Source organism: Juglans microcarpa x Juglans regia, chromosome 4D (genome assembly GCF_004785595.1).
Source record: "Juglans microcarpa x Juglans regia isolate MS1-56 chromosome 4D, Jm3101_v1.0, whole genome shotgun sequence".
In the NCBI taxonomy this organism is placed as follows: Eukaryota; Viridiplantae; Streptophyta; class Magnoliopsida; order Fagales; family Juglandaceae; genus Juglans; species Juglans microcarpa x Juglans regia.
Window position 1 is genome coordinate 23,857,821 of NC_054600.1, and position 12,129 is coordinate 23,869,949.

Consider the following 12,129-nt stretch of genomic DNA (forward strand, 5'->3'; position numbering starts at 1 on the left):
GCGAGAGTTGCATAATACTCTGGTTCTGCTAGTACTATCTTTGCCTGAGTTGAACGTGATTAATTCCATGTAGGATCAAGATTTAGAGAGGTATATGGATCTTATATTACTGGATAATTATCTGTAATTAATCAGGTAATTATGTTTTATTTTTACTTTTTCATTAAACCTTCATTCCTGCATATATATGCATGTAGTACTTGGTTATGGGTTGTTGAGTCTTTACAATCTAGGATATATATATATATATATATATATATTTATATATAATATAGATTCTAATTATGCGTAGCAATTATATAAAGCTTGAATAGTTGGTTAAAGTGCATGCATGCATGCTTAATGAACCTGTTTAAAGTGCTAATGTTGGTCCCAAATTGGAAATAACTAAGAGTCCTCTATCTGTCTCTCTCCCCAACGAGTTTGCTCTCGCAAAAAACTCCATACCACAGCCCGGCCAGCAAGCAAAACAGGGGTTCATGAGTTTCTCTAGAAATTATATGAAAGTTATAATGCTAGCTAGCTAGGGACTAAAAGGTCTAAGCACCAAGTTTCTCGAAAGAAATTATATGGAGGGACAAATACAAGTCATGTTCTGTAACATGTTTATAAAAAAAGAAAGAAGATTAAGATACCTACGTTTATGCTCTGCGGAAAATCCGAATGAAATCTGGCGTCTACGCTAGCTGTCTGGACATATCGTTCACGAAAAATGCAGAAATAATTTATAATTAGCTACTACGTCTGCACGCATTTTCATGCACGGCTTTTCTACTAACACATGCTTGAAAAGATTCCCTCCCGATGATTAATACAGCAAGTTCGCATGAATCGGGTCATAGCTCATATATAAGGCAATATTTATTATTTGTTAAACCCACCAGCTTCTACAAATTAATAACATATTATTATATTCTCTCTCTTATGTTCTAGCTTTAATTTGTACAACAAGTTGACGATTCTTAATATTTAAACCCCCGACTTTTCCAATACTTTCTTCTCATGATGTTGATCACAGTTTTATTGGCTTCTCATAAATATATATATATATATATGGTCAACAATCCAAAGACGTTCTTATTGATGCAATTTTCGACGATGCCTTCTACGTACATGCTCAACAAATTACCTACCTACAATCAGAACAAAGTCTAATCAGTGGAAGATACTTCCGATGAAGTTGGAAAAATGATCTCTTGATCTATTGATAACATAGACCTGAGAAACATTTTCTAGAGCATACCTGCTGGTACGTGACACATTTATTACATTCACAGAGAATGACTAGAAGCTGACCCGTATAGTATATTCCCTTCCAAAGCATGATTCTACTGTTAATTGCGTCCTTTTGGCCCGACTATTCCGTCCGGACTTATTTCTGCGAATCTTAGTTTTAATTTGAAGGATTTGATCCGCGATGATTTCGGGTCGAGTATGAATATTACAGGTTCCATCCTTGACATAATACGATTAAGTTTATCCTTTAGTCGGCTTGTCCCTTGTAGATTATCCCTCGTGACCACTGACCACGTGTCTGTTATCCTTTCCTCACCAGCTATATTACACTCGAGTTCTCTCACTAGAGGCTCTTTCGTACTCGTCCATAGAGCTTATTTAGACCCAACAGGACTTGCTCTATTTATTACATATATCATTGAAGAAATGCTTGCTATATATATGTTTTGAAAGCAAATATATATATATATATAATTAAATCTGCCCAAGAAGTTAATATTAATTAATTCTAGATTCTAACTTATAACGTTTGAAACGTTAGATGATTTAACGAAACATTAGAGGAGAAATTGTGACTAATTTGTCATCATTTCAATTAAATTAATGATCGATCACTACTACTACTTGTCAATATATATAAACTTCACTAAAACACAAAAATTACTAACAAAAATGAGTTTTTTGCGACCAACAATTACAATCTGATTATTCATAATTTAAGGACGAAAAATACAATAAAATTACCGCTGCGAGCAAAGTTTTGCAGCATCGCGAGGCACCAGATGGCCCTGCGCCATAACCATGGATTTGTATATCTGGACGATCACCTTCTCGTCGTACTCCTTGAGTGAGCGTCCCGGGAGTCCACCGATCCTATCCCACGAAACGGCCCCGCCGTACCCGGCGCCGGCACTGCACAGTGGCGAGTTGGCGAATCTGAGCATAAGGTCGACGTACCAGTCTCGAAGACGCACGAAGAAGCTCTTGGGGGAAGGTACTCTCAGGATTCGGAGCTTGGGCGTGATCTTGATCCGCCAGAACCGTGATCTACCCCGGGCGGAACCCAGCTGCTCCGCTCGCGTCCTCCGCCTCTGGCCAGTCGACCCACTTAACCTCTCGTAGCCTCTCCTCTTCCAGTATCCTCTCAAACTCTTGTACGTGCTGGCAGAGACACCTTCCATTGTTGCCGCTGTTTTCTTTGCCTTTGATCTCTCTCTTTGATAGAAAACACACGACTGTGGTGGACAGAGCTGAGAGAGAGGCAATTGAAGCTGGTTGACAAATTCGGTATATAAATAAATGAAGGCATGAATATTATAGAAAATATACATATATATATGTATATATGTATATTTTGTTTGTATGTAAGCATATGCGTATATGATAATAATATATATATATATATATATATATATATATATATTCATTGATTTATGTATCATGTAATGTTGGAGGCCAGGGGAGGGGTGGTGGGGTGGTGGTGATCATAAATAGCAGAAGGTAATTCGTAACTGCATTTCTCACGGATGTCGCTGTCCTTATTAATAAGGCTGAACATGGCACGTGCCAAACACCAAATTAATTTTTTTTAATATCATTATAGATTATATTTTTTAGCATAATTAATGTATATTGCAAGTTGATCATGGGCATGCAGCCTGATCAGATTTTTCTCTCTTTTATCACCCTAAATTTCACTGATCAAAATTAAATTATAAATATATATATATATATATATATATATACACACACACGTGAAGTGAGTTGTATGAAGTAATATTAATTAATTAGATTTATGTTTGACGTAAATATTACATTTAATTTTCCTTTATTTCTGAGATTATTACATATTTATTGGCAATAAATAATTTTCTTTTGCAGAGATGAATTTATATGAAATGTTTAAGATAATATATAATAGTATTGAGTGATTATTAATGTTGTTACGTCACAAGTAATATTATGATCTGATTTACGATAATTATAAATAATTAAATGATTTATTTCTAATAGATAGCTAGGTGTAATGTTTAACGTTTACAGTCCGAAACAGGCCAGATGAGAGGCCAGGTGAAACATTTAGGGACATGAGATCCCAACTTGAAAGATCTAGAGAACATAATGATTGCTGGTATGACTTTGGATCTAATTAAGTGGGAGTTGAGCTGTCATTCACGTCTTGTTTGACGCTTTTGTTGGAAAACCTTCGAGTTTCACGTCTTTCTCACAGTAAACTGGTTATTATGAAATAAATTTAACCTATGATGAAATAATGTTAATTTACATATTTATTTTAATGTGATCTCTCTTTATGATTATTGTATTTCTCTTATGAGATTGTATAATGGATAATATTCAAAAAGAAGAATAAGTAACATTAATTTGAAGACCAGACCAGACCAGAGTTGATTGCATGCTTTGGATGCTCACTGAGTGGTGATACCCTATTGTTAACAATAGGCATAGACTTTTTTTATGAATGGGTGGATGTCTTTTCTTTGGGCAGGATCGTGACTTCCTCTTTATCTCAATACATTCTTTTCCACTCGCGCGTGATATCATTTCTAGGTTCTATCCATCCCAGCCAAGCCATGTTCATAAAATTAAGCCTTTCACTAGTAAATATATATATATAGAGAAGATATAAGAGTATCGTTAGGGGTAGAGAGGATATATAAATTATTAATTTATAATAATATAATTGATCTTGCTGGTCACAATATATATTGCAAGTCAAAGCTATTCAATCCTAACGTACAAACTTTTAATGACATTTAATTTGTAATTAACATATATATATATATATATATATCTCCAAAGAATGTGAATTGAAATTAGTAAGTTGTTGATGGTCGACGAAGTAGGTAGGGAACTGGGGAGTCACAGCAATTATAAACCAACGCTCATCTTTTGGAAGTACGTACGTATTACGAGAAAAATAAATATTTATATTTAATTATTTACGATAATAATAATTATTTATGATAAAACAAATTTATTTTAAAAAAATAATTATTTTTATTATAATTAACTGGTTACAAATAATTAATTTTTTTATAGTATTATAGATATTTTATGTATAGATTTCTGATCAATCTAATTTTTGAAACTATCTATTTCCAAACCAATAATTAAATATAAGAAGGTGTGAAAATAAGTCGCGTTGGAGCCAATAGTGATTGGTCAAATCTTGTTCGTTTAATTTTTATTCAAATACGAGTTGAATTCGAGCTTTTAATCGAGTTGTATTTTATGTTCACGAGCTCGCGCGTCGAATTGCTTGTTTAATAATTAATCGAGTTAGTTTGAGTAAGTTTACTAGCTGTTTTTATTTATTTATTTATTTATATATAATTAAAATAGATTATTTATATTTTATTTATAATCTTATTTATAAATCTTGACAAATAAAAAAATAATTTTGTTAGTATATTTATAAACCTTATATATATTCATATGTCAATGTGGATGATGTTTATAATGATTTAAGTAATATGTTTAGTATTAGGAACTTGATAATCTTTAAAATATTTTCATTACAAATATAGAGATAATACTATAAAAATAATAAATATGAAATTATTCGAGTTTATACAAATTTGAACGACCCAAACTGTTATACAAGTTGCTTAGTTTAATAATCAATCGTAATTTTGTGTTTACATATAACTCATTCAATAAAAAAACTCTACATGTATGAGTGAGTAAATTTAGAAACATAACTATTTATATAGAGTTTTTACAAATTTATTTTAAATAGAAGGCATTTTTATACAATAATATACTTTTGCAAATGATTCATTTATAAAAATGTACTTATATTTTATATATATAGAGAAATTTGTATATATATTGGTTTAGTAAGGAATCAACTTTACAGTATACGGGCATATTAATTTTTGTCACTAAAAGGACAAACTGGTTACGTATGTACAGTCTCAAGTTCAGGATGCTTGGTTGCATACACGTGAAGCAAGTACGATGGTTTTATCGTATGTGTTCTGTAATCGATTATTTCAAGGGAAAATGGGCAAATGCTCTTATTGCTATTGGCCTTTCGCTCAGCCTATTTACCCCACGACCCACACCAATTTTGGAATACAGCTACCTTCTCTCTCTCTCTCTTTCTATTATCTTTTTATAAAAAAAAAAATTATGAATTTCTTCCATTCGAGTTAAGAGTTGTGACAATTCTCTTATAACAATGAGATGGGTTGTGCCCGGCTGGTGGTTAAAATGATGAGAAATGATAAAAACAACTATCCCTTTACAACTTTTCTACAATCCTCTAATAAAATAATATTTTTTGAAATATTTATTTTAGTTTTAATTTTGATTTAATGTTTTTGAAATTAAAAAAAAACATTATTTTATTAATAAGTTGTAAATAACAAATATTGTATCCAACCTTTGGTTGTATGTTAAAAGACACCATCATTGATCTAAAATCTCTAGAATTGTTAGATACTAATTCTATAGCACTTTAGAATTCGACATCCACGGCGGTTCATTCTATCGATATTGATGGCAACCATTTTCCTTTTAGTAGCTTCACACAATTATTAGTATTTAATGACTTCATACCACACTCATATATAGTACAAGATATTTTAATACAGCTTATAAGTTACTCCTCTGTGATTTGACCTTGTGACGTGATCTCTACTTTCATACCAATTGGTGTTTAAACTCAAGAATGAGATCATAACATTGTAATACTCTACTTGTGCTTAAAGTCTTCAAAGATTGTAAATGGTGTTGTAGTAGAAGTATTATGTCCAACCGAGTTATGTTATTTTGCAGTCAGAATGTAAATGCACCACTTATTATAAAATTCATTACATTTATTAAAAAAATCAACACACCACTACTTTTTTAAGCTAACTGGATATGAATTTCATGTAACTTATATATATTTGGTGTTTCAACATATAGACTTGCAGATATATTGTTTAAATTCTTTAGGTATAATGCATATGTGATGGATAATGTTTCTTGATGGTGATACCAAGTTATAAATTTAGAAAAAAAGAAAAAAGAAAAACAGAACAAGAGTTATAAAATTGGATTGACAATTTTACTTCAATTGTTAGTGGAAAACAAAACACCGATGATACACACAACTATATCCAGATTAGAGGTTGTGGTTCGAGTAGAGGTGCTTATTAATGTGAAGATCTGAAGAAAGATAGATTATTCCCAGGTTCTATATATTATTCTTCTTAGAAACCAAATGGCAGCTTTCCACTGGTGTTTAATCTCGAAGTTCCACTCAAATACAAGTCATTTTCTTCGAGTATTTAATATGAAAAATACCATGCAACAAGAACTGAGAAATGAGAATCTCCTTCTCCAGGAGTCATTTTCATATTTAAATCCAAACCGCATTCTTTCGGTGCCTCCTAAACTGCATGTCCTACTTCAATTAAATTCCGTTCTCACACACAAGTCTCTCACTCGGCCCTCCAGTAATTGGTTGGAAACAACCCAGAATCCAGATGGCCCACCTTGACTTTCCCCCAGAAAACACACAATCGAGACGGATGAACATCTCTTTCATCGATTTGGTGAAGGGGAAGAACTAAAATTTAAGACCCTGAATCCCTCGGCACTGTTATTAAATTTAAAATCAAATCTCCAATCTATAGTCCGTAGTTTTTTAAAATCCTTTTAGAAAACAGAAAATTCCTCAAGATTTCACCCATCAACACACAATCGGCATAAAAGAAAAAAGAAACAACTTTAAGCATAGTTAAGAAGAAGAACAAGTTTATCCAAACATAAAATAAAAAACTGGAAACAGACAAGGCAACCATATCAACAAGCATTCTTTGCAGTACCACATTATCTACGCAAGATGCGGCAAAATTAAAAAGTAACATATTTTACCATGATTAATACCACAGCTACGAATACAGTTAATTAATGGAGATAACCAGTGCAGTACATTTCCTAGTTCCTAGACTTTTTGGCCGGCCTCGACGAACCCGGTGGCTTTGGAGCCTTCCTCTTTATAGGCGTCAAGCTCTTCTTCTTAATCTTCTTAGGGTTCTTCTCCGGGGTCTTAACCTGACTGAGCCTCTTGGTCTTCACACCCTTCTTGTCTGCAATCTTCTTGGGGGTTACGGCCTTCCTGGTCTTGGTGCTGTTATCCTTCTTTTTGTGGATCTCTTTCTCTTTGACCGCCAACTTGACCTTCTCGGTGGAGGAGACCTTGAAGGAGTTCTTGATTTTCACAAGCCTCTCAGACTTGACAAACCTCTTTAACTGAACAGAGAGGACTTTCTTAAAATTGGGTGGCAACACTTTCTTGTACTTCTCCTCTGCGAACTTCGCTATTGCTTGCTGGCTCGAGCCTGTCCGGTCCTTCAGAGTCAGTATGGCCTCGCTTATCATCTGCCAAATAACCGAAAAGAAAACATTTAAAAAAAAAAATAAAAAACAGAACAAATGAAGATGAAGAAAAAGAAAGAGAGAAAGAGTAAAGATGATGGGAGAACTGAAGGACCTCAAAGTAAGGGGATGAAGGGTTTTGTCCTTATTTCCAACAGCAACCGTTGCTTTCGCCATTTTTCTGAAGGATCTTCTGGTGACTTGCTTGGAGAGAGGGTGACTCTGTGTGTGTGTGTCGGTGTTTTGAGTGCGTTTGTGAGTTTAAAGAGAAGGAATTTGAATATGGAAGGTGGTAAATGGTAATGGTAATGGTAAAGGTAAAGGAGGGGTATTTGAATTTGAATTTTGGATATGTTTTGGCGGTTGTTCGGTATGTTTGAAGCTGTAGAAGTGGGCCGGCAGTCTCGCAAAAGTCTCGCATTTTAATTTGCGTTGGGTGGACTTTGGACGTGGTGGCCCTGTGTTCATGATCGTGTTTTCGTGGGCTACCTAAAAATAAGAGAGAAAGATTAAAAACGAAATCAACTTATCATAGAGAATGTCAAATGGAACATTATCCGACTATGTATCAAATGGAATTGGACCGATCGAGAAGTTTTTTTTTTTTCCATTTCCAAAACAGTAAGGAATAATAAATACAATTAAAAAACTATTTCCTTATCATAGAATGTCATATCAATAAAAGTATTACAGATTAATCGTTTCAGTAACATCATATGAGAGTAGAGAAATGTTTGGTCTATAAAGTGATATTACAAAAATATATTTACAAATTAATTGACAGGCGAGACGTGCTACATCATCATATTATCAAATCTCTCTATAAGTGTAATAAGAAGATTATTAATGGAAAAAAAGCAACGATATACCTACAGCTATTTCACAACTCATCTTCAAACAATCAATAAAATCATACCACTCTATTAAAAATAATTAAGTTTTAATATTACAAAACTACTACGTCCCTCCATTTCATGTAGAGTTGTAAACTACATGTTATCAATTTTAGTAGTAAAAATTTTGCTTGGCAATCGAGGGCATCGACTAATATAGATCATCAACTCCTAAACTGTGACATTTTATCTCTAGAAATGCCAATATTTTCTGACCATATATGTTAAGTACTTCAAAAGAAGCTCGAAAGTCGTCAAACGTCTCACTTAATTGCTGATCATCCATGCATCTTCCGACATATATAATATCATCATGTTTTGTTAAAAGACCTGATGAGCAGTACTCATGATCTGCACGCATAAAATTCTAAGAGTTTTGCTACTCATCATTCTTATACACTACACACTACACTTACTTTTATTTTTTAAATTTTTTTTAGTTTTATTTTTCCTAAGCTAATTGATACCTTCTACTCTTCATCCATACACCACTCATTAGTAAGAGAAAAAAAAATAAAAAATTATGTGTGATGTGTGGTGTGTGATGTGAGGATGATGAGTAGAATTTTTCAAATTCTAATTAGATGGTGGCAATATTAATTCATTTCGATCGATCGCGAAGTACTTAGACATGAAACTAATCACAAAATAATTAAGTGAACCTGAAAATTGTATGTTAATTCGTTTGTTTGCAATTGGCAATATTGTAATATATCTATTTAATTATATAAAAGTCAAGTTTAAACTTTCTGACTTTGGGATTTAGCCCGCACAAATCGGCTTAACAATCCATAAATTATCAACACACCTTACAAACCAGCAAACCATTTATTTGCAAAGGGCTAAGCGATGCAATGAACCAACAAAGTTGCAAACCTTTTATTTGCAAAGAGTTAAGATGTGCAATGATTCCACATATTTACAAAGGGTCAAGCGGTGCAATTAATGGTGAATGAACTAACAAAGTTGCAAACAGTTTATTTGTAGAGTTTTTCCAGATAGTTAAAAACATATGGCCAACCAGTGCAATAGTAAATGTAAAACAGGATAAATGAATACTGTTGTCTAATAGTGTTGTTTTCTCTTCTGCGCACTCTCTCCCTTTCTTGCATAACTCTATCATTTATTTCTCACATGAACGCACACCATACTATAAAAGTGCAAGTAAGTGTTGTTTTGGGCTCATTTTATTTTTTTGTGTGGACTCTACAAACACTCGTAAGGTGGATTTGTAAAACTAAAGTGTATGTTTTTCCAGATTCAGTTGTTACTCTATTCTTTGTCTCAAATCATTTGTTTCATGGTGATCGTTGTTATGCATTTATTCGTGATTTGGTTTATTTTCTTATATTAAGTTAAATTAATGATCTTTATCTGATGCATTTATGTTCACTTTTGAGTTTGTGACCATTTCTATTCTTCAATAAAATTAAAAATAGAAAACACTAGACTTGCATGTTGTAAAAGACGAACGATTATAAATGATATAAGGAGTGGAGCAAGAATGCATCGTGATGGTGAACAAAGTAGTGATAGTATAAATGATGACATATTTGTGCGACGTAGAAGACAAACGATAATGGATGATATAGAAAATGAAGCGAGAATGTGTGTTGATGGTGAACGAATGAGAGATAGTACAATTGATGAATTACTAAGCAAATGACTTAATTACATAATTCATGTATAATAACATCACCTTTTTACAATAGGATTAATAGTGATGATGCTTTTTGGTTTTGTTTTCTACATTCTAGGAAAATATATAGAGCCTTGAAATTCTGGTCTTCCATCTTATGAATGTGAGTATTGTCGAGCAATATTATGGTATGAAAAGTGAACTCAAAAATTAAGGATGCCCACTCAACCGAGATTTTCTCTTTGTTGTATAGAGGGTTAAGTTGTGTTATGTTTACTTAAGAAGCTACCCCTCCGAGAAGAACTATTAAGTCTTATGGGTGGGCAATGTTATAAAAAATTTAAGACACAAATACGAAATTATAATGTCGTTCTTGCTATGACTTCAATGGGCAGAAATGTAGACAAGAATATCAATGATGGAGGCAGTCCTTACACATTTCAAATTAATGGTCAAAATCATCATAAAATTGAAACCCTACATCCAATAGATGGTTCTAATCATCATAATATTTTTTTTCAGGCGAGTTTAATCTATCATCAACAAATGCGACAAAATTGTACATAAACCTTGAGATTCCTCTTGGTATGAACAATGTAAGGTAGAACCAAAACTTATTGTACCAAGTAATTTTACAAAACAAATTCCATGTATATATTCATTTGCATAGACACACACGTGAACATCTATATTTTAATTTAGTGTATAGTTTATTTACTAAGTGCTTTGGTATTTATGTATCAGATAAATATGGAACTGGTTGATGATTCAAGATTAGCGTCGTCGGTGCTATTTGACAAATAGGCTGAGAAAATCTTACATAAAACTGTAAAAGAACTTACAGAAAAACAAGACTAGATAACAAAATGGTAAATATAATATTTTTAAACTAAATATCAGTATAGAAAGTACAACAAGTATATTAAATATTAGATATACCATTATTATAACATATATCTTTGTATTTATGTAGGACCGGAATGATGATGGTTTCCCAAATGATTTACAACAAATTTTTGGCAAATAATACATCTTCCTACTACGACTTATGAGTACAACTTAAAATATAGACAGGAAAACTCGACAATTCTGTGAATATTTGATCCCAAATTTATAAAATCAAAGCCAATTGAAAAGGTAACAATAAATTACATGATCATATTTTTATATCAATTTTGTATCAGATTTTATGTTTATAATGGTCTTACTTTTCATTGTTCAATCAATTTGTTAGGGGTGTTGATCAGTAGATTGGCATACTGTACTTGGAATAAGACATGAAACATAACGATTAAAATGTTTTATAGATAGACATTTATTAACGATATTAAAAGACATGAAACATAACGATTAAAATGTTTTATAGATATACATTTATTAACGATATTAATTTTATTTCGGGAAACATAGTATCTCATGTTAATTAATTGTATCTATTTTACATTGGTTTAAATTGAACAATCATATGTATATTACACTTTTAATATTGTAAATTGACCATGAAATATTTATCGATAAAACGAACACTTTTTATATGCATGCTCCATTTTATATATATTTGACCTATATTTTTTAATAATTATGGTAGTAATTATGTATAATGAATATCGAAATATAGATTTATAAAATCCAGCGTAAATAATGGTTCGCCCAATATTGTGCGGGTTAAAGTGACCGTTATTATTTAATTAAGCCAAGGGCCGGGTGTATATGTATCCCCACAATCAATATATATTATTTTAATTAATGTATCTAGGTAGAAGAGCCAAATCCAGCAACTTTGGTGGTGACCCACATGCTGAATAAGTACACAAATGTGCCATGCACACCAAGATCCAGCCCCATTCGATGTCTTCCATACATGATATCCTTTCTCATGACCTCCATTCATTATATATGGTTGCTTTATCTCCTCATTAGCAAGTGTGAAATTTATTTCCTTTTTAAAAAATAAATGAAAAGAAATTA

The 12,129-nt window shown here is 32.3% G+C and overlaps 2 protein-coding genes across 2 annotated transcripts; both read right to left on the bottom strand.

Annotated features, from left to right (window-relative positions):
• Positions 1-1,840: 1,840 nt before the first annotated feature.
• LOC121260443 lies at positions 1,841-2,544 on the bottom strand. The gene has a single exon (XM_041162326.1). The coding sequence runs from the start codon at positions 2,415-2,417 to the stop codon at positions 1,977-1,979; it is 441 nt and encodes a 146-aa protein (XP_041018260.1). The 5' UTR covers positions 2,418-2,544; the 3' UTR covers positions 1,841-1,976.
• Positions 2,545-7,053: 4,509 nt separating this feature from the next.
• On the bottom strand, positions 7,054-7,899 carry LOC121260445 (histone H1-like). The gene is given in 3 exon segments (XM_041162327.1): positions 7,054-7,632; positions 7,745-7,773; positions 7,776-7,899. Coding segments are annotated over 3 exon segments (504 nt in total). The 5' UTR covers positions 7,807-7,899; the 3' UTR covers positions 7,054-7,188.
• Positions 7,900-12,129: the final 4,230 nt, after the last annotated feature.

What these genes read in the sequence shown, in the direction of transcription:
- LOC121260443 (XM_041162326.1), bottom strand. Translation starts at nt 2,417, where the DNA reads ATGGAAGGTGTCTCTGCCAGCACGTACAAGAGTTTGAGAGGATACTGG.